Below are 23,299 nucleotides of genomic sequence, written 5' to 3'. Positions count from 1 at the left end.
TAGGAAGGTTTATCAGACAGCAGGATGCAAGATATATTAAAGAGGAAAAAGAAATTAAATACAGAGAGTTAGGAAGCAAAGCTGTTGTAATAATCTAAGCATGAGTGACAAAGTGTGAACTAGAGGAATGGTAGTGAAAATAGAAAAAGAAGGGATTTATATTGGAAAAATTTCAAAGGAAGAATTGGGGGAACGTACTTGGTAACTAATCGACTGTAGGAGAATTGTGAAATCAAAGAAATACCAATTTCTGAGCCTTGTTGACCAGAAGACCTTTTTCCACTAACTCAGAACTTGCTTACATTTATGTGATTTTTCACAGTGTCTAGATTCATTTTCATCTTTCCAACCATCCTGTAAATCAAATGAAACAGGTATTTTTTTATTCCTCATTCCTTGTGGATGAGGAACTGAGGTTCATAGTTATGACTTGCTCAATTTCATGTTATTGGTAAGTGATAACACTGGGATTCAAACTCACCTGTTTCACTCCCAGTTAGTTTTGCCATGCTGAGTTTGAAGTGTTGGCAGAAAGTGGAAATTTCTCATGGGTTTTGGAACTCTACATGAAAACAGTAGTGGAAGCAAGGGTAATAATGAACGAGACTTCCAAGAATGAAATTGATAAAGATAAGAAAGAGAATCATGGATTGGACTTTTGAGAATACCTGCATTTAGAGGATTAGCTGAATAAGAAGAGAGAAAGAAGAAAACTGGAAAAGAACAGTCAGAGAACTAGGAAGAGAATCAGGAGTGGAGGATGTTGCTAGAAACAAACAATGTTAAAATGAAGAAACTGGTCAAAGCAAGGTAGCACATGTTATGGAGAGAGAGGAAGAGGAGGATGGAGAAAAGCCATTTAATTTGAATAATGGGAGGGTTTTAGAAACCTTTGAAGGGGAGTCTTTTGAGAGAAGGGCGAAGAACAGATTACACTAGGTTGAAGAAAACGTGTGAAGAAAAAGAAGAGGCAATGAGTTTAGACTACTTTTAATAAATTTGTTTTTTAGATGTTTATATTCTCAGGGGATTACAGTCTGGGATAATAGGTGGGTGTATCTTGTGCCCTTCCCAGCAAATTACCCTGAGTAGAACTCCACACTGTTGTAAGGGTATATGATCTAACTCTCACACATAAGTCTTTGCTAATACCTCGTGCGTAGCTGAGCTCAAGGAGCCCAGGAGCTCAACAAAATCAAATACTGCGTCATTTGCATTTTGGACACTATCAGAGAGTTTTAAATGAAAACATTACTAAAAAAATTAGGTGTATTTTTGGTTTCATTACTTTCTAAATCCTGGAAATATCTTTTTAAAATTTCTTATGTAATACATTTGCATTATATCTTTGTGTTTATGCATATTCTTATTTAAAGGATGGAGTGGCCATGAGTATGTTCATGCAAAACACCTTAACAAGACTTATGAGGTAATGTATCTTTCTTTTTAAAATCTGATTTCTAAAATACCAAAAATAGCTCTTCATTATTCTATTTTTTGTACCAGTTAAAAAAATAATAGCTGATTTTCAAATTATATTTATTCTAATGTGGAAATTTATTTGTGCCATCAAGGACAGTCATTTAATTAGATGTTACTGTCTAGAAGTCTATACAAGTATAGAAAAAGAATTTAAGACATGGCCTTTTTCCTTAAAAGCTTATAGTGCTACCTATATTTAGGGATAGACATGGGAAAGTTAAATACTGCTATTGGAGCAGAATAAAGACACTGATCAAGAGATGACATGTAAAGATCACCTAATATTCAAAATTCTTAGAATGTATAGTGAAGTGGTCTGTGTCCAGAGGAAAGATCAAGAACTCTGGATTGGAGAGGTTTTCACATCTTTCTGAGGAAGATGGGTTCTTTGCACTTAGGTGAAAGTTTTAAGAAAAGGGAGAAAATTCTTCTTGGCCTATCACTATGCATTTGGGGTTACACACTATGACTTGGTTGGGCTGATGAACTTTCTACTTCCATATTCTGAATGTTGACAATTTAAAAATTACAAAAACTAAGGAAATTTATATTTATTTAGCATACTAATTAATTGGACATTACTGTAGTTTTATGCTCTGTGTATCTGAGACTCTAAAAAGAATAATGGAATCATAACATTACTATTCTAAAATGCTTTTTCATTGTTTTAGTTCTTGTCACCATCTTCTCCCTACTACGTTTGACTTTTTCTTAGGTAAACATAAAAAAGTTTTTTTTTAAATAATTCTTTTTATTTGGAAGCAGTGTGTGTTAAGAAATTTTCAATTACTTTATTTCTGCAGCTTTGCATTTTTGTTGGAACCTACTGAAAATTCTTTACTTTCAAAACATTTTTGATTTATCTTTGAATATTCATACACTCCTGCAAAGTGGGTCCTTGCAAACAGGAAAGGGGAAGAGATTGATTTTTACCGCAGAACCATTCCTTTATGTAGGATTAGTCTGTGGATCATTTTTAGTGAGTAATGAAAAGATTTTTGATAGGAACCTTCATAATAACACAGTTTTGGAGCTCAGTCTTCTGAACCACATTTCCTCCCTTTGGATACAGCCTTAATTTTCCCATCCATATCCGCATCTCAATAAAAATGGACTAAGATGATATCACATTGAATTATTCCCAATTACCAGCTACTGAGAAGTTCCAGGAGCTGTAAATTATACAGAAACTCCATTTATTTGAGAGAAAGTTACAGTATGGATACTATTTAAACATATATAATGAGTCAGGGAGATATTTTGGTAAATTACATGGCATTTATTATGAATTATTATATCTTCATTATTAAACTGTTTTTCTCCTCTTGAGGCACAGGCTAAAGGTTCCATTGTCCTTAAAGATTTGTTTGTTATTATAAATACTGCTCAATAATTTTGTTTCCACTGCATCTTAAGTTTTTAAAATAAGAGTAAGTTAATATTGAAATTAAAAATACTCACATTCGTTTTTTCTCTTTCTTTCAATATACAGACTTCCTTTAGTAAGTGTTGCACTGGTTCAAGGTCGGGCAATGGGTGGAGGAGCAGAAGTTACTACGGCATGTGATTTCAGGTAGGATGAAAATTGTATTACTTCTTGCATGTATTTAATTAATATATGCTCAAATTTTTTTGGCCTTAATATCAATATTTTATGTATTAAGTAGGATAATCAATTAGCAAATATTTTTGTCAGTCATTAAAGTAGATAATTTCAGTCTAGTATAATAATTCTACCATTACTTTATTACTGTACATTTCAAAAGTTTCACAAAACCAAATGATTTTGAATAAATCAAATCCATATTAGCAAAATCCCTGGAGAGGGAAGCCAAGGAAATGTATGAAACTTTAAGATTCAAAAGAAATATAAAGAAAAGTAAAAAACTGAGAAAGAAAAGAAAAAGAGAATGGAGAAAGACTACTGTAGTCGTCCTCTTACCAATAAAAAGAGGTTTTCTGAGATCCATTTCATATCTTCACTCTACTCGGATATGTAGTAACTTTGTGGAGGCTTTGGGCTGATTAGGGAATAAAATTAGAGAAAGTTATGTGGGACCAATAGCCCTTCAATCCCTAGAATTCTTTTTACTGTTGGACAGCTGTACTTTATAGGAAGGACATTTTGTGGAATCTGACAGTTTATGTATGTTTGAAGGTGCTTTCTCAGTACCATTCCTAGGACCTACTTGCTTAGCTAGGAGAACCAATACAGTGTTCTTTGTACAGACTTGCACACTTGAGCCTCTTTATAATGCGAAAGGCAGAGTAGATAGCATACTTGGAGGTAAAATGGAGAAGAGCCCAAGCACTGGAGTCAGAATTAGGTTCTTTCCCAGTTTGCTGCTTTTATCTATTTGACTTTAAGCAAGTAACTGTTTCGTCTAAGTCTCAATTTCTTTGTCTATAAAATGGAAATAATCTCCCTTAAGTGTTGTAGATAGATTTAAACGAGTTAATGAATATATAGGTTTTAGCATAATTCTTAACCTAAAGTACACGTGAGTGTACACATGATATTGATTAGAGTCTTAGGATTACCTTATACTACTTTTACAGAAATGCCAGTATGGTAATGTTCAGGCTTTAAACTCATTAATTCTTGTTTCACTGGGAATGTTTTTCAGCCTTAAGGCTAACCGTGGCCTCACTCCTTTTTCCTATTCATTATACACTTGATCCTGGCAAAGGAAAATGTTGGAGCATACACTAAGAGGAGACTATCAGTGTTTAAAGTTTTGACTCTCCTTTTCAGACACTGAAGAGAAAGCCATTCCACTCTGGCATGTAGTGCTGTAGGCTCAAATTTTCATAGTTCAGATTTTCAAATTATGTAAGCTAACACTCGTAATCTGTCCACTGTACCAAAATGGTATGAAAATAGTCATGATGATGTAAAAAACACTCATCAAAAAGAAAAGGAAGACCTATAATTAAGGATGCTAAAAGATGTATATTAATCATAGACTTATCTCTTCTAACCTCCATTTTAACAATTTTGAAATCAGTCTCATTGAGGTATAATTTACATTCTATGCTTGTGTAACCACCTCCACAATCAAGATGTAGAAGGTTTTCATCACCCCCATATGTTACATGTACCCTTTCCCAGTCTCTTCCCACCCTAGTCCAAGGCAAACACTGACCACTTTCTCATTCTAAATAAGGTTTGTGTTTTGGTTTAGTTTTATATACATAGATTCATATAGTATGTACTCTTTTATTTCCAGCTTGAGATTCATCAGTGTTGTACCATGTATCACTACTTCATTCCTTTTTAATGTTGAGAAGTGTTTCATTGTATAGATATATCACAGTTTGTTTTTGAGATTAATTTGTCTTATTCCATATATCAGTGGTTTGCTTATTTAATTCCTCAGTAGTATGCCTTTCTTTGCATTCTATATATTATTATATATTCTGGATAGAAGTCCTTTTATGTCACCAAATATATAGTTGTTCTTGGTCAAATGTAAGTACTGTCAATGTATTCTCTCTGCCTTTTTTTATTAGGGTCTTTTGAAGAGCGGAAATTTTTAATTTTTAAAACATTTTTGACTTTTCATTTTGAAATAATTACATACTTATGAAAAACTTGCAAAAATCATACAGATAACTCCAATATACCTTTCACTCAGTTTCCGAAATGTTAATATCGTGTATAACCACAGTATAGTTATAAAAATTAATATCAATACAATACTTTCAAATAGTCTACAGACCTCATTCAAAGTTTTATTGTTTAATTTTTTTTTTGAGGACGATTAGCCCTGACCTAACATCTGCTGCCAATCCTCCTCTTTTTGCTGAGGAAGACTGACCCTGAGCTAACATCCGTGCCCATCTTCCTCTACTTTATGTGGGACGCCTGCCACAGCATGGCTTGCCAAGCAGTGCATAGGTCCGCACTTGGGATTTGAACTGGTGAACCCCAGGCTGCTGAAGCAAAACATGCGAACTTAACCACTGTGCCACTGTGCTGGCTCCTCAAATTTTTAAAATTATCCTACTAATGTCCTTTTTCTGGTCCAGGATCCAGTCAAGAATCTATTTTGTCTGAGATAAATACAATCATGCCAGCTTTCTTATGATTAACATTATTGTGGTATATCTTTTTCTGTCCTTTCATTTTAACCTGTGTTGTATTTTTCAAAGGCAATTCTAGTTAGTACAAAATATATATTTGAGTCTTGCCTTTTTATCCAGTCTAACAATCTCTGACTTTTAATTGGAATTTTATACCATTTATATTCAGTGTTGTTATTGATATAATTGAGTTTATTCTACCATCTTGGTATTGTTTTCTATTTGTCCCATCTGTTCTTTCTTACTCTCTTTTCCTGCCTCATCCTAGATTATTTTTTTATGACCCCATTTTACCTTTACTATTGACTAAACCTCTTTGATATATATATATATATATATCAGATATATTACTAGGAAAATGAAACAAAAAACTAAGACAAATTTCTTGAATGGCAGTGCCTAGAATATATGGGTAGAAAATATATATTTCTAAAACACAGAAAAAGATATTTTCTAGTAATATATATGTACACACACAAACATATACATACATATATAGTTTTTTGACTGGTTAGTTTAGAGTTAATAATATGCATTTTAAACTTATCATAGTCCACCTTCAAATAATATACTACTCCATACAAAATATAAAAACATTACAATATATTTTTATTTCCCTTCTCCTGTCCTCTGTGCTATTGTTGTCATATATTTTGCTTCTACATGTTATAACTTCACAAATTATTATTATGCTTTTGTTTTAATCAGGCAATTATCTTTTAAAGAAATAAACATAATAAGAATGAAAGGCCTTTTTATTTATTTATATTTTTACCAGAAAATAAATTTGGGGTTTAAGCATATCTGAATTTTTAACTTTATGAATGAAGATAATGATTTCTCTAACCAGAAATTCATCTAGTATTAGATGTGTGTAATTCTGTATTGTTTGAATAGTTTTGGAACTTAATTACTTCTAAGAAAGCTGGATCATACTAATAACTCGATGATATTTCCACATTGTTCTTCCAGTTTTTTGAGAATGTAGCAAAGCTAGGAACCCTATCTTAGAAAGCTTCATATAAAATCTCATCCATGGACCCTTGGTTTAGAACCCCTGTTTTTGAAGCAAATATTTCTGCTTATGTACTATTTATTTTATCATTATCTTTTGCATTTTAAGATATATCTTTTGACCACTGATGCAATTTTGATAAGACCTTCTAATATTTTGGTTTTGTGTGTATAGAACACAAATGTTTAGTTTAATCATTTGTTACAAAATGGGAACCTATGTAACTATGATACGGATCAAGAATTGGAACATTGCCAGCACTCCTGAAGCCCTCTACACACCCTTTCTAAGCCATACCCCCTCCTTTCCATCTAGCAGAAACTATTACCCTGAATTTTATATTTTCCTTTTTACTTTCCTCTATAGTTTTATAAGCTAGTTATTCTGTAACCAATATATTCTTTTTGAACTTCATATAAATGGCATCATGTAGTAATAGAAATAGTGTGAGGGAAGAGTCAGTAAGCTAATTCATGCAAAGTAGTAAAATTTTATATTAATTTTTATTCTTTTTGATAATTTATGACAGGTTTTAACTTGTCAATTGAAATATATCACATTGTAGTCACAAAAATAGAGATTTTAAAATAGTTTTTGATGTATAAGACAGTTTATGAAGATTCTAGCCTCTTTGAAGACTAGTGCTTCCTAACTGGAGAGGATTCTTAGACATAATTAAAAATGGCCATTTCATATGACGGTGCCCTCTGCTGTCCTCAGGGCAGATTGCATTAGGATCTACAGCTTGTTCTGTGAGGTGGAAGCAGTCATTGGCTTTTTGGACAATGTGAGACTAAATATAAAATGCTCTATGTGTGAAAGGATTAAAGACTTTTCTCACTTTACCTTGAAATACGTGTACTAAGGAAATATATAATTTAAATATATAAATATAAAGTATATATTTAAAAATATAACTTAATATATTTAAAGAATTCTAAGCTAATCCAACTGTGCATTATTACACTTAAAAAACCTGTACATAAAGGTCAGTGCAAAGTAAAACTTTATAGATGTCCTCTGTAGAAAGTGTACCCTCTAACACAGAGTCTGGTTTCATCTTTGTGCATTTATTAGACTTTCACATCACCCTTCGTATTTATTCCTCATCCGCGTTTGGGTCTAGCTAGGGTTTAGGACACAAGGCCAAATCACAGGAAAAACAATCAGAGACTGTTTAATCTTTTAATACTGCTAATTTGTCTTGCTTTGCTGTTCTCTAAATGAAGGAAGTATCGTGTGTCCTGAAGCCTCATAAAATATTTAGTTTTATTGGTTATGAGATGTCTCAGGGTACTGCCCTCATCAGATATATCCAGTAATATACCAGATACATTCACAGAGCAGCTTCCAATGAAGCCATGTTCATTTGTAAACCAACTTTTCTGGAAGTGGTGTCTTTGTTCATTAAACATATGTTTAGCACCCATGTATGCCAGGCACTGCCATTCAAGAAACTTACATCTTTATTTTTTGTTTTGGTTTTCTAGTATTATATTTTATTACATTTTACAACCAATTAGAAATTTTAAAAAAGTAGGAACTGATCCTTCACCATAGAAAAGCACTGTCCTAGTCTCTTCAGCCCTTTTTAACTTACACCAAAAGCAAAAAGTCTTCAACGTTAGAGGCTAATAGAGAAGATTGCATCCTGAACTACATGACCAGCCACGGTTTCAAGGAAGTGATAAATCATTACAAGTTACTCTTCTGATTTCCCCCCTAACTTTATCAGTACCTTGTCAGTTATCTTCTATGACAACTTGCTTTAATTGTGTTATAAAAATATCTGCTTGTTCCAAAAGCACACCAAAAGCTTTCATAGCATTCTGCTAAAAAGATCAGTTCCTTCCTTAGGTATATGTTGGCCCTTTTTTGCTTGTTTAACTTTCTTAACCTTGGAGAACTGCCTGGAATTCACTCAACTGACATTTTATCCCTGCTGCTCTTCCATTATCCTTGGAAAATATTTCAGAATTTGAGAGAGATTCTTATTATGAGTATTCAAAAGAAATGAGCTCATACAGCATTCTAGCATTATTCTACCCTATGCTCCCAAACCTTGTAAGCATCAGCTGATAATACCTATCATGAATTAATATGTCAGGAGCACTCAAGTCTATTTGGTATATATAGACCCTCATAGTAAATTCTCAAGGGGAGAAGATTACACAAGGGTGTAAGTACAAGGAGGCAGTGATCATTAGGGGCCATCATGGAGACTGCCTACTACAATACACATAAATAATATTAGTCTAATTTTATTTTCGTGTGTGTTATATTTATCAAATTCAGGTATCAATGCTATACTTACTGCATTAAAAAAAATTGTGATGTTTCCTTTGTTTCCTATCTCAAAAATAATCTATGTATGTAAAGATTTGGTAGAATTCTCCTGTGAAATCATCTGGGTCTGGTACTTTTTTGCTTTTGATAAGTCCAATGACGTTATAATTCTCTGGCCCTTATAAGTTATTTGATGGCTTTTTGTTTTTGTTTTGCCTGGAGGCCCTGATTTTTCTCTCTTTAAAGTGTGATACTTAGGATTTGTCTCAAAGTTGATCCTTTAGAGTCAGTTTTCCCAGATGTCCAATAGACCCTTTCTATGTGAAAATATTAGGTGTTTCAGGTACTCCAATTATACATATATTACATCTTCTTTGCCTATTTCTCTATTTCTTTTTTTGATCAATTCTCATTCTCTTGGTTGTTTTCCTGCTTCTTTTCAATGCCTTTTATTAAATTTTCAATCAAACCTATTCTTGTCTTTTTCTTCTATTTCTTTCTTGAGTTCAATCAACTCTCATTCATTTTATCTCCCCACCCCCAAGGCTTATTTTTGAGGAGGGGTTGATTTCTATTCCTGGTTTTTAAATTTCTGATTCAAGATTTTTCTTTTTTCATAGAACTACAGGCATACCTCATTTTACTGAATTTTGCTTTATTGTGCTAAACAGATACTGCATTTTTACAAGATCCTTCATCAGCGAAAAGATTACATACAACTTGCTGAAGGCTCAGATGATGGTTAGCATTTTAATCAAGGAATGTACGTTGTTTCTTTAGACATAATGCTGTTGAATACTTAATAGACTACAGCATAACGTAAACATCACTTTTATATGCACTGGGAAACCCAAAAATTGGTGTGACTCGCTTTATTGAGATGTTCACTTTATTGCCGTGGTCTGGAATCAAACCTGCAATATCTCCGAGGTCTGCCTATATGCTGTTTGAAGATATTGAATTCAGTTTGGAGTGATCATCACTGTTTTTTCCTTCAGTTTCATGGTTTTTCTTGGGGAGGGAGGTGCTTTTCATCAGCCAAAATGTTTTAATTTACATTTTCTGCTTTACTCTTACAATAGATTTTTATAGAATTGGCTGGATATGTTCTATTTCTGAATATTTTGTGGCTAGGATTCCTAATTTGAGAGTGCCATCTTCTAACAGTTTAGTTATTGAATGACATTGGTGATGGTGATAACAGTGGAAATGGGAGTTGGCATGACTTGTATCTCTTTTGTTTCTACAGAATCCTTATTTTTCCCCTCTTATTTTTTTTTTCTTTTATCTCTCCAAAGGAATCACCCTTTCTCTACTTATCTGGGTCTTCTAAGTTCAGAAGCTGTGCATACACGAAACTATCACTTTCAGCCTAATTTTCAAGCTCTTTTTCTATTAGTCAGTGCTATGAACCACAAAATCCCAGAATTGTGTTCAGTATTTTAGAACATAGTGTTAGACTTTCTCATTCTGGGGGTGACTTTGACCATGCTTCCTCAAAGTCTTCTATGCCCCTCTCCTGTTTTGCTTGGAGGTCTTAAGCCTCTTTATCACTCTGTGCCCATTAGTTTGCAACAGCAGCACGAAATCTTTTTTTAATCTGGTGTTTATTTCTCTACTTACAGATCATTTTAAAGATGTAGTATTCTCTGTCTCTGAGTAATCTGTAGGTGTAGGTCATGTCTGGTTTTCTTTTGCTCCTTGTTAATTTTGTAACTTCGAGGAGGATGGATGGGGAGATTAGGAATCAATCAGCAGCTGTTATCCTCCAGACTAACCTCTGAAATTTTACTTCTTAAAACAGCAACAGATTTATCAGTGAAGTTTTCCAAACATTTAAGAAAGAAATAATACCAATCTTACATAAATTCATCCACTAAATAGAAAAATAAGTTATATTTCCTCACTCTTTTAATAAGCATATTTATTCCAAAACCTAAAAATGACATAAAAAAAATTATAGACAAATCTCTCTTATAAACATAAATATAAAAATTCTTAACAAAATATTAACAAATTTAATCTAATGATAAAAATGATAATACATCATGACCAAGAGATGCTTATTGCAGAAATGCAAGGTTGGTTTAACATTAGAAAATCAATCAGTGTAATATACCACATTAACAAAAAAAGGGACAAAAATCAAATTACAATCTTGATAGATGCAGAAAAAGTACTTGACAAAATTCAACATTCATTAATGAGAAAAACTCCTAGCAAACTAGGAGGGAATTTTCTTAGTCTAATAAAGAACATTTACAAAAATCCGACAGCAAATATGTCATAATGATAAAACTATGAAAACTTTCCCTTTGACATGAGGCACAAGGAGAATCCTGTCAGCACTTATGGTTATCATTGTACTAGATCCTAGATAGTTCAGTAAGGCAAGATTAAAGAAGTTGTAAGGATTGGATTATAAGAAATAAAACCATATTATTGACAGATGACATAATTGTGTACATAGAATATCCAAAAGAATATGTAGCCAATCTATTGAAATTAATACGTTAATTTTGTAAGTTTGTTGGTTGCAAGGTCAATAAAAATCAATAGCATTTCTATATGCCAGCAGCAAACTAATCGACAACAAAATTTTTTTAAAATACCATTTATAGTAGCATTAAAAAAAAAATGCCTAACACCTAGGAACAAATCTAACAAAAGACATGTCAGACTTCTACACAGAAGACTAAAAAAGATTACTGGGAAAAATTAAAGAAGACCTAAACAAATAGTGAAATAGACCATTTCCGTGAAATACAAGACTCAATATTTTAAGGATTCGCTTCTCTCAAAAATTAATCTACGGAGTCAGTGTAATCCCAGTAAAAATCCCAATAGGTTTCTGTTTGTATGTGAATTGACAATCTCTAAAATTCCCATGGAAGTGCAAAGTACTAAGAATAACCAAAGTAGTCATGAAAAACTAAGTTGGAAGATTTATACTACCAGACAGCAAACCTATTATAAAACTATAGTAACTTAAATAGCACAAGGATAGAAAAGCTGACCAGTAGAGTCCAGAAACCAATCCAAAATATATGGCCATTTAATCCAAGACAAACGTAACCCTGTAGAGCAGTGAGGAAATAATGGTCTCTCCAGTAAGGGTATGTGTATGTGTAAAATTACTTCAGATGAATTGCAAATCTAAAAGTGAAAAGTAAAACAGTAAAGCTTTTTGAAAGAAAACATGGAAGAATGTCTTTGCCATCTTGAAGTAGTCAAAGATTTCCTAAATGGGGCATAATAATCTCTAACCATAAAGAAAAAGATTGATAAATTAGATTATATTAAAATTAATAATTTCTATCAAAGATACAACCAAAAGAATGAAAATGCAATCCAGAGTGAGAGAAGATTATCTCAATACTTATATGTCATAAAAGACACATCTAGAATATATAAAGAACGCCTTCAAAGCAATAAGACAGACAACCCAATTAAAATAAATGAGCAGAAGACTCGAACTTTTCACGGAGGATATTTGAATGACCTAAAATATGTTAAAAAGTACTCACCTTCATTAGTCATCAAGAAAAAGCAAATTGAAGTCACAGTGCCTTTCTACTATGCACCCACTAAGAGAGAAAATGAAAAAGATAGAATGTATCAAGTGTTAGCAAGGTGGACCAGCTGGAACTCTCATAAACTACTGATGGGAATGTAAATTGGTACAAAATTTTGGAAAATGGCTAGTATCTACTAAAGTTGAGTGTCATACACCCTATGGCACAGTAATTCTACTTCTAGGGATATGCAGTAGGCAGAATAATGGCCCTTCAAAAATACCTATAACTAACCCCTGGAACCTGTGAATATGTCCCCATTATATGGCAAAGGGGAATTAAATTGCAGATGAAAATAAAGTTGCTAATTAGTGGACTTTAAAATAGGAAGATTGTCCTGGTTGGTGGGCCCAGTGTAATCACAAGAGTCCTTAAAATGAAAGAGGGAAGCTGAAGAGTTCAGAGGCAGAAAACGATAGTGATGATGGAAGCAAGGTCAGAGTGATGAGATGTGAAGACTCAACCCATCACTGCAGGCTTTGAAGATGGAGGAAGGTGGCCATGAGCCAAGAATTGTGGACAGCCTCTAGAAGCTGGAAAGGGCAAGGAAATGGACTCTTCTTAGAGCCTCCAGAAAGGAATGCATCATCTTGATTTTAAACCAGTGAGACTCGTGTTGGACTTTTAACCTAAGAAACCATAAGATAAAGTTGTGTTGTTTCAAGCCACATAGTTATAGTAAATTGTCACAGCAGCAGAAGAAAACTAATACAGTATAAATCCAATGAATGTTTGTATGCATTTCAAACATTCACCTAAAGATACGCAGTAGAATGTTTATAGCAGCACCATTCATAATAGCTAAAAACTGGAAACAACCCTAAATGGCCATCAACAGTAGAAGGGATAAATCACACTAGACAGAGTTAGTCGAATTATCTTAATGGCTTCTGTCATCAAACTATGATAGTCTAATGAATTCATTTCCAATGTAGAAATTACCTGCTAAAATAATACTGACCAATTTAAGATCAGTGTTGGCTGGTCAGGGTACCCTGTCTTTTGAGATACTGGATATAACACTGAATTATTATTACTTATTGGTCTCTTTTCTAGAATTCATGCAGTTTATAAAAATTAAAATGTGCATGGAATGATTCTCATCAACTTCAGGATATTAGCTGCCACTGGGGAGAGAAGGAAGTCAGGAAGAAACAGGAAAGAGATGAGAACAGAGTTGAGAAATAAATGTAGCAAAATGTTAACATCTGTTAAATCTAAGTGGTGGGTACATGAGTATGTTATTTTCTGTGTACTTGAAATATTTTGTAATTAGAAAAAATTCTTAACATAATGCATTAATTCCACTATGATATAAACCTTCTTTCATTTTCAGTCAGGCCTTAATTAGATTTCTAGCCCCTAATGTTCTTTAAAGTGACAGCAGGGGACCCAATCATGCCTTTATATTCTGATTTTACTAGGTTAACATTGAGGGGGAAAAAATAGCTTGTTTGGGGTTCTGGAACTACACAGGTCTAGTGTCTATACCTAGGAAATTTGGACTCCTCAACAAGTGTTCCAGCGCCTTTAACATTCACCTAAAAGTAGAATGTTATAGATCCAGTGAATCCTCATTTTTCTTTGTAACAGAGATTGTTTTCCCCACTGAGTCTTTACTTACTAACACCTAAAACAGTAGAACAAAGAGAATCTTTGAATGAATAGCCAAAAGTTACCCAGAAGGTGCAAGAAAGATGTGAAGGAGTGATGGTAGTGGTGGGAGCTAGTTGCTGTAGTGCTGTGAGAGGAATATGTGAGGAAAATTAATAGAACAGCAGAATGAACGGAAAATCAGGCTTAAGTATTTCTGTTGAGGTTTTAGATGGTGTGATCGACAGAATAATGGCTCCCCCAGAGATGTCTGCCCCACCTCTGTTTTTCCCCAGAACTTGTGATTATGTTAACATTTGGCAAAAGGGACCTTGCTGATGTAATTTAGGTTCTGGACCTAATGGGGAGATTTAAAATGGGGAGATTATCCTGGATGATTCGGGTGTCCCCAGTCTAATCAGATGAGCCTTTCAAAATAAAGACATGAGGCAGAATGGGAAGTCAGAGAGATGAGAAGCATGAGAAGGCTTTGAAGATGGAGGAAGAGACCATGAGCCAGGGAATGCAGGTGGCCTCTAGGAAGACGAGAATCCCGCACCTGAAAGCCAGCAAAGAAACAGGGACCTCAGTCCTAAAATTGCATGGAACTCAATTCTGCCAAGAACCTGGATGAGTTTGGAAGTGGATTACTCCCCAGAGACTCCAGAAAGGAAGGCAGTATTGCCACACCTTGACTCAGCCTTGTGAGACTCTAAGCAGAGGACCCAGCTGAGCCATGATTACCCAGACTTCTGACCTCCAGAACTGAGATAATGGGTGTTTTTTAAGCCACTAAGCTTGTTATAGCATCAGTAGTAAATAATACAGGTGGTGTTTTTCAGATGTTTATGGTTTCTTATTATAAAAGGCTATGTGCTCCTTCTAGTGAATAGGAATGACCTGGAGATTTTATTAAAATGCAGCTCTGATTTCATAGGTCTGGGGTGAAGTTTGAGATGATGCTGATATTGCTGGTCCACAAATCACACATTGAATAACAAGGTTCTAAATTATTTTTAAAATACAGTAAAGTGTAGAGTGAAAAATTAAAGTTGCTACCATCCAAAGATAACTAGAATTAGCATTGTGGTGTGTTTCTTCATGTCTTTTTAAAATAGACATGATTTTCTATTTTAAAAAATTAAGATCATATGGTATATAATTTATATTTATGACAGTGTTCCCAAAGCATGAAACATACTTTGAAAACATGAATTTAGGATATAAAATATTCCATCAATATGGATGTACTAAAATATCCTCCTTTGTTGTTTCCAATTTTTCTCTATTATCATTAATGCTGTGATAACTACCTCATACATAAGGCTTTGTCCACATTTCAGATTATTTCCTTAGAATAAACCCTGTACCTAGTTCAAGTACCTAATCAAAGGATATAAAAATTTTCAAGGCTTTCGATATATGTTGCCAAGTTAGCCTCCAGGAAAGATTCTACCAATTTATACTACCACCAGCAATATGTGAGTGTCTATTTGAGAGCATCCTTCCTTAGAATGAATATAATCTTGTTAAAAATCTTTTCTAATTTTGATAGTCAAAACTTGTATTTTATTTTAATTTGCATTTTTAAAGGTTTTTGGTGAGGCATACATTTTCATATGTTCATTGATGTGTGTCTGTGTATGTGTATATGAATTGTCTGAATTTTCTTTTCCTATTTTTCTTTGGAGTATCAAGGATTTAGCTGTTTATTCACCAGATGAAAAACACATTTTTATTCCTCCGTCTCCCTAGTGAAATAAAATTCTCAACTACACAATTTAGAGTCTGCCTATCTAATTTGTTTCCAATCTCTAACATTGTTTTCATGAATATAAATAACCCTCAGCCCAAGGTATTAGCATTTCCAGCTGCTACCCGTTAGTTCAAAGTATATTACAAAGAAAGAGCTGTAAACATGCTTGTCCCAAGGGAGCTACTTAGGCAGCCCTTTTCATAAAATACTAACTTAGTAAATAAAACACTGTATATATACAGAATACACACACTTGCACATACACAACCGAGTCCGTGCACACACATGCACACCAACCAACACATCCCAGAGTCGTTAAAGAACAAATTCCAGTTTTTGCTGTGGCAGTGCCTGTGCTCTGAAGACGAGATAACCACCTCAGGAGCAGTCATTGCCCATGTTGCTTCGTTTTGTGGTGACTGCTACACTATGTGGAAATTCTTACTTTAGAGCCTGTGATATCAAGAAAATCCACCTCTAAGCATGCTAGGATTACTAAGTAAATATTAAAATCAGATTTGACAATCCCAAAACATTTTCCTGTCTGCTCCCCCCACCACTCTACCACCACCGCAGACACACAATTTAAAACATTCACTTATTCAACCATATACTTTTTTTTTTTGAGGAAAATTAGCCTTGAGCTAACACCTACTGCCAATCCTCCTCTTTTTGCTGGGGAAGACTGGCCCTGAGCTAACATCCCTGCCCATCTTCCTCTACTTTAAATGTGGGACACCTGCCACAGCATGGCTTGGCAAGCGGCGTGTAGGTCCACACCCAGGATCCAAACTGGCGAACCCCGGGCCACCGAAGCGGGACATATGAACTTAACCGCTGTGCCACCAGGCTGGTCCCCAAATATATACTTTCTTACTCAAGCAGTCTCTATGCATAAAATAAATGAAGCCCGTCATCTGAGAGTAGGAAATCAGAAAGGCAAGATTATGGGGAGAATCTTTGGGTTCTTTCCTTCTATTCTCCATAATTTGTCTTGGAATGTGATGGCAGGTAGAAAGCAGGAGGCAGAAGGTACCAGGAAGCACACGTGCACAAAAATACGTGTTTAGGTTCGGGCATGATTTCAAAGTGGTGTTTGTGGGCAGAGATGCTGTTGCTAATATGTACTTGTATGCCCACATTTCCCCATGACACCAATTGGCTTTGTCGTCATTGGCTCTAAATATGCAATGTAAAAGGACTACCAGTCCGATACTGAAGTTTATTCAAGTCAGTGATTCCAAACTTTAAATTTATGACATCATGTTATTTAATTTTGTAACATCAAAATGCTTTCTTTTTGGTGTCGGCCAGGTGCCATAGTGGTTAAGTTTATGCGCTCCGCTTCAGCAGCCCTGGGTTTGTGGGTCTGGATCCCGGGTGTGGACCTAGCACCGCTTATCAAGCCATGCTGTGGTGGCATCTCACATACAAAATAGAGGAAGATGGGCACAAATGTTAGCTTCGTGACATTCGTCCTCAAGCAAAAAAAAAAAAGCTTTCTTTAAAATTTTTAAATATTTATGCTTATACTTTACTTATATTGCACAATGTTCCTTAAGACAATCTTAGAGAGGTATATGCCTATGTTTAAAGAAAAAATCAGCTTGGAATCTTCTCAGCCATATCTGGAGCAGAATAGTTATTTCTGCCTTTATTTGGAAACATAAAAATTGTATATATTTTGTAGTCTCCATTAACAGATACTGAGGACGGATAGTACACCATCATTTGCTGGGCTCGTGGTGTGAGTATAGCTGTTTTACTTTTGATACTTTAGGGGTTGAGTGATTTTAGTCCAGGAAACAACTTTATACTACCTCTCCAGCAGAAACACCACCATTATTTGTAGTGACCTACCTACCAATGCAACTGACTTCATAACAATAAATGCTTAATATGTGTTAGGCACTGTGAGGCTACAAAATATATATATGACTTTTATATTCCAAATGTATAAATAATACTGTGTTCTACTAGAGGTGTGCTTGAGGCAGAAGATTTCACACTAATTTTTTTTAAATGTCTATAAACACACTCCCTCTAAGGTTCTATTTTAAAGGATTTGGCATATATGTCCTAAGCAGCTTTCATATATTAACTCACTTAATACTCATAATCATACTGTGGTATAAGTGCTATAGCTAGGTTATAAATAAGACAGAGGCCCAGAGATGTTAAGTAATTTCATCCTCCTTATACCACATGTCTTTTTTCTTTGCTGTATTTTACAAGATGTAGTATGCAGCCAGTCTAGCAACCAAGCCAGGCAGTCTGCCTCAAGTCTATGCACTTCACATCAAAGCTGTACTGTGGGGCTGGCCCCATGGCCAAGTGGCTAAGTTCCTCCAGTCCGCTTTGGTGGCCCAGGGTTTCACCAGTCGGATCCACTCGTTAGGCCACGCTGAGGTGGCGTCTCACATGCCACAACTAGAAGGACTCACAACTAAAATATACAGCTATGTACTCGGGGGATTTGGGGAGAAAAAGCAGGGGAAAAAAAAGATTGGCAACAGTTGTTAGCTCAGGTGCCAATCTTTAAAAAAAAAAAAACGCTGTACTGTCTCCCAATGTAATCATTTATGTTTCTTTTATCACAGAGTTCACTAAAAATACCATTCTTTAATAATAAACATTTTTTAAAACTTTTATAACCTTTACGAAAAACTTCCTATTTTAGTAAAATTTAATAATTGTTTAAAATTGTTTTTCTTGAATACATTTGTTCAAAGACCTGCAACCTATAGCTAACTCATCAGAAAGTAGTAGCACACCGAACAGTCCTTTCAGGTATCCACGCTGACTTTGCAACACCTGTCACAGGTGATATCTTTGCCCACTTATGGGCTGTTTGTATGGTAAGGAGCAGTGTATCCACATTTGATTACTTCCCTCATCCCCTCTCTCCTAAGGTGTCACAGGAAATTTTAACACTGCCAATAATAATTACACTAATAAACAGAAGATACTTAAAATTCTTTTACTTGTCAAAAAAAGGGAGTTTAATATGGTTTGATAAATTGAGTCTAAGTCTTCAGAATGTTAAAATTTAGGTCTTCCAGTATTCTACATAGATTAATAGTTTATCCCTTGCAGTAAATTATATTGCAGGTGGTACCAAGTGACTGCATCTAAAATTAGTGTATAACCCTGTGAGGTCAATCAGGAAGCAGTTTCTATTTTCAGATATAGCTTGTTGATTGGACATTTTCTTTACAAATTATGGTTATCAACATTTAAAATTTCCAATTTAAACCTTGATTTTTAGATTAATGAACAGTCTTGTGAAAGGTTACCATCTGAATGTTCCATATTTCTTGTTAAACTACCACGTGTTCTTTTGTCACAAGCAGATTTTTTGGTCCTATTTGCAAATGTATATCAGTAGACAGGCACACCCCAGGCATATGATATATAAAGAATGGATGTCAGAGTTTGATCACAAGTATTTTTACAAGGATTACATCAGGATTTGTTGTAAAACATGATTCAAAAAGGCATACCTCACCTTGTCAAATGTGGCAAAGGGAAAAAAATACATGGTATAAAAATGATTGAGTCTTCTTTAGAAGCAAAGAATTCTAAATATAAATGTGCTTCCACAGATAATAACTTTTGTTGTCATAAGCACATCTACGTTATCCCAACATCTAGGGCTTTAACCAACTTCTATATTCAGCTGATTCTAAGTGAATTTATTCCTGACATAATTCTTTTCTGTATTGTAGGCATAGCTCTGAGCCAGCATTAGTGTCAATTCCAGAATATACTTATGAACTGTGACATATTTTATTCTGTGAAAAGCTTTATATTTCAGTATTAGCAGTATTTGTCTCCAAGGCTATTAGACATTTTCTGTAATTTCATTCTACTTTATTTTTAACATTGTTTTTGTTTAACAAAGCAGTACTCCTCTCACAATTTTAAGCTAGATTCAGATTCTTATGAGACTTGTTCTTTCTTCCTTCTTATTTACAAATTGTTTACTGAAAACTACTCCTATTTTCATAGCGATTTGCCTCTGAAAGTAGTTGTTCATAATTGAGGCCGATTTTCCCTTGTAGGAATTCACAGCTGTGAAGAGAAAGTTCTTTCTCGGTGGGTTAACAAGCAGGCTTTTGTGAGAATTCTCGAATGGAATATTTCTCATGATTAAAGGGTCAGAGACTGAGTCTGTTGTTCTGGGTGCTAACAGAACCAAGCCACCTGCAGCTGAGCATTGAAAACTCAGGAAAGCCGAATTCACTTAAGGTCGTCTTTTTTGTAATGAGTACTTTGAAAGCAATCATTTTTCTTAAAAAATTAAAATTGAGATATGACCTTTGGATCACATCAGAGGTTTTAACATAAGGAAAGCTTCTCATTGAAGCACGCAGTCAAAATCAAACTCAGGCAGCATTCCCCAGACAGCACAGCTCTGTGCAGTCTATTGATAGCACACAAAATTTAACCAGCAAAAGTGAAGCCTGTTGCTATCCCTCTAATTTGTGTTAACTCCTCTTTATTGTTCCATTTTGCTTATTAATCACTCTATTCATAACAATCCCAAGATTTCGGGGAAATGAATACCTGCTATAGGAAATCACTGCTCTCAGTCCAACCCAAGCCACTATCAACTTTCTTAATGGTATCCCTGCTTCCACTCTAGACTAGCTAACTACTCTGTGTACTGTGTGGTTAAGAGCACTAACCTAACCTACCTGGGCTTAAATCCTGGCTCTGCCATAGCTGCATGGCCTTGAGTGAGCTCTTTAATCTGTTGTTTCAGTTTTCCCCCTCTATAAAATGAGGATAGTACTTACCTCATATGGTTGCTCTGAGGATTAGTTAACATAATGTTCCTTAAACATAAAGTTCCTTAAACAACGGGTACTGTAAGTGCTATTAAATGCTAAATAAAGTCTTAACACACCAACCAGGAAAACCTTCATAGAATAAGTCAGATCCTACTCACTTGGTCAGCCTCCTCTAAATAGCTTCATGCTTAAAAAATAAAATCTGGACTCCTAAGGCCAATAAGCCTACCTCTGTGACTTCATCTCCCATTATTACTCTCTCTGCTTGCTCTCTTCCAGCTCCATTAGCCTGCTCCCCAGAGACACTGAGCAGTTCTGCTCCAAGGCCTTTGCACTTGCAAATCCCTTTTCCTGGAACACTTCCCCCCATCACTCTCTCGGGTAACTGGGCAAATATTCAGAGGCCTGCTCCATCTAAGATAGCACACCCTCAACACCCGGGCCTGTTGTCTAGTCCCTTGTCTTGTCTTTGTAGCACTAGCACCCCTGACATTATATTGACTAGTCTTTCTCCCGTAACTAGAATGTGAACTGAGTCCAGGGACTTTATTTTGGTCACGCCCGTAGTGCCTCACCTAGACCTCCTGGGCTGGTAGTGTTTAGTAAATATTTACTGGAAACTGGATAGATGCTGGGTTAAAACAATTGATGCTTTTCTCCTGAAGACTACTGACCTTAACTTACTACGCGTTTTTGGGGTGGGGGGAGGGAGGTATGCACTTAACATCTACTCCCCTATTTTCACTTAATCCTGGTTTTCTCATTGGGCCACCACTCACTTTAGAAAGATAAACTTTGGCCTTTTAGAAATAAACATTAAATAAACACAAGATTCTTATTTGCAAAGTAAAGGGGATAAGGAACACAACAAAAATGTTGCCATTGTTTTCAAAGGGAAGTGTTAAGTACTGTTTAGTAAATTGAATTATAGACTTAGCCAGATTTTTTGAACATTGTTTTTAATGATAACATATCCACCTATAAAAATCTATGGAGATTTCAGATCAGATTATGAATGGGTAGTAGTTCATGACTAAAGCGTATATACTTAGTTGCAATGACGTTTTTACTTTTCTCTTTTGCAGATTAATGACGAGAGAGAGTGAGATCAGATTTGTCCACAAGGAGATGGGTATAGTGCCAAGTTGGGGTGGTGCTGCCCGGCTGGTCAACATAATTGGCAACAGAGAAGCTCTCAAAGTGTTAACTGGGGCCCTCAAACTGGATTCAAAAAAAGCTTTAGACATAGGAATGGTCGAAGAGGTCTTGCAGTCTTCAGATGAAACTGAATCTCTAGAAGAGGCACAAGAGTGGCTAAAGCAGTTTATCAAAGGGCCACCGGAAGTAATTAGAGCTTTGAAAAGATCTGTTTCTTCAGGCAAAGAGCTTTGTTTAGAAGAGGCATTACAGAACGAAAGAGATCTTTTAGGAACACTTTGGGGTGGACCTGCAAATTTAGAGGCTATTGCTAGGAGAGCAAAATTTAATAAATAGTTTTTTAAAATATGATGTACTACAACTAAAACTCCAATGATTAATGTGTATAAAAATCAAATGACATTAAATATGAATGTCAGAATTACTTTGAAGGCTACCACTGGTATTTGGGTTTGTTTTTAATAATTTTTTGAGTACCCAATCTCGCTGGCCTAGTTGTCAGTATATTTGGTTATTTACCAAGTAATCTGGAACATTTGGCTATACAAAACTTTTGGCTTAAAAATTGTTATCAATTCTCAAATTCCCATAATAGTTCTTAGCCTATAACTGAAGATCACTTTTCAAAAGGAAAAACTTGTACATAAAACCTATTCCTGGGGTTATTTTTCATGAAGTCTTTGTTCTGTCTTACCTGGGAACAACTTATAAAAATAACTGAATGAACCTTGCAGCTGAAGAACAACAGTGGAGAGGGATCAGGGGACAAGACTATAAGGAAAGATACGATCAATCATTTTTTTCTGCTCTATGCAGCTGGAATAAAGAAATCACAGGGAATGGCCCTTCTTTTAAATAAAGATGCTTCCCACCTCACCCACCTACAAATCTGGAGCCTTATTTATTTGATCTTTTTAATAAATAGTTTTTTTCTATTTTAGATTATCTATTGAACAGTGATAGCCCCCACATGGAAAGTTTATTGATGGTACAAAATTGCACATTCATTTGTATGTCCTGGAATTTCTAAACAAGTAGTAAGTAGTACTGTTTATGTAGTAATAAAATTTAACTCCACATCAAAACTGCCTAAGACTTCAAAGGGACTCAGGAAGCATCCTGTAACATATATTTGCATTTTACATCAGATTTCTATTTTTTTCTCAAAAGTAACTAGCCTTTCTTCTTTTGATAACTGGTATCTTTTAAAAGTAAATTTAATAAAAATGTATAACTCAAACTTTTATGATCATCTCAGTAATAGACTTTAAAAAACATATGTCAAAGAATGAAGTCCCAATTCTAACCTATCACAACAAGAGGTAAAAGATAGTTTTAAAGTAGTGAGTTTTTATTTGCTATTGTAACATTCAATTCACATTTGAAAATCACATTAAAAATAATTTGCATATGCTTCATCAATATGATCTTACTGTTCTGAGTTAGGAAAATAGAGACAAACTCCCATTACTCTTTTTCAGAACCAAATTCCAGATTACCAAATTAACCCAACACTTTCTACCGTGCCCTAGATTCTACAACATTTTGTGTA

The 23,299-nt window shown here is 34.8% G+C and overlaps 1 protein-coding gene across 7 annotated transcripts in view; it reads left to right on the top strand.

The window, feature by feature from the left end:
- The window catches only part of ECHDC1 (ethylmalonyl-CoA decarboxylase 1), a 78,690-nt gene extending 56,055 nt beyond the window's left edge, over positions 1–22,635 (top strand). For all 7 annotated transcript variants that reach the window (XM_070559377.1, XM_070559375.1, XM_008544622.2 and 4 more), the window contains 3 exons: positions 1,377–1,429; positions 2,975–3,055; positions 21,675–22,635. In XM_070559377.1, coding sequence (XP_070415478.1) covers positions 1,377–1,429; positions 2,975–3,055; positions 21,675–22,083 — 543 coding nt within the window. In that variant the 3' untranslated portion in view covers positions 22,084–22,635. The remainder of the gene's footprint in view (positions 1–1,376; positions 1,430–2,974; positions 3,056–21,674) is intronic.
- Positions 22,636–23,299: the final 664 nt, after the last annotated feature.

This window comes from Equus przewalskii, chromosome 9, assembly GCF_037783145.1.
Source record: "Equus przewalskii isolate Varuska chromosome 9, EquPr2, whole genome shotgun sequence".
Lineage (NCBI taxonomy): Eukaryota > Metazoa > Chordata > Mammalia > Perissodactyla > Equidae > Equus > Equus przewalskii.
Note: the sequence above shows the minus strand (reverse complement) of the source record. Positions and strands in the feature narration are given on the sequence as shown.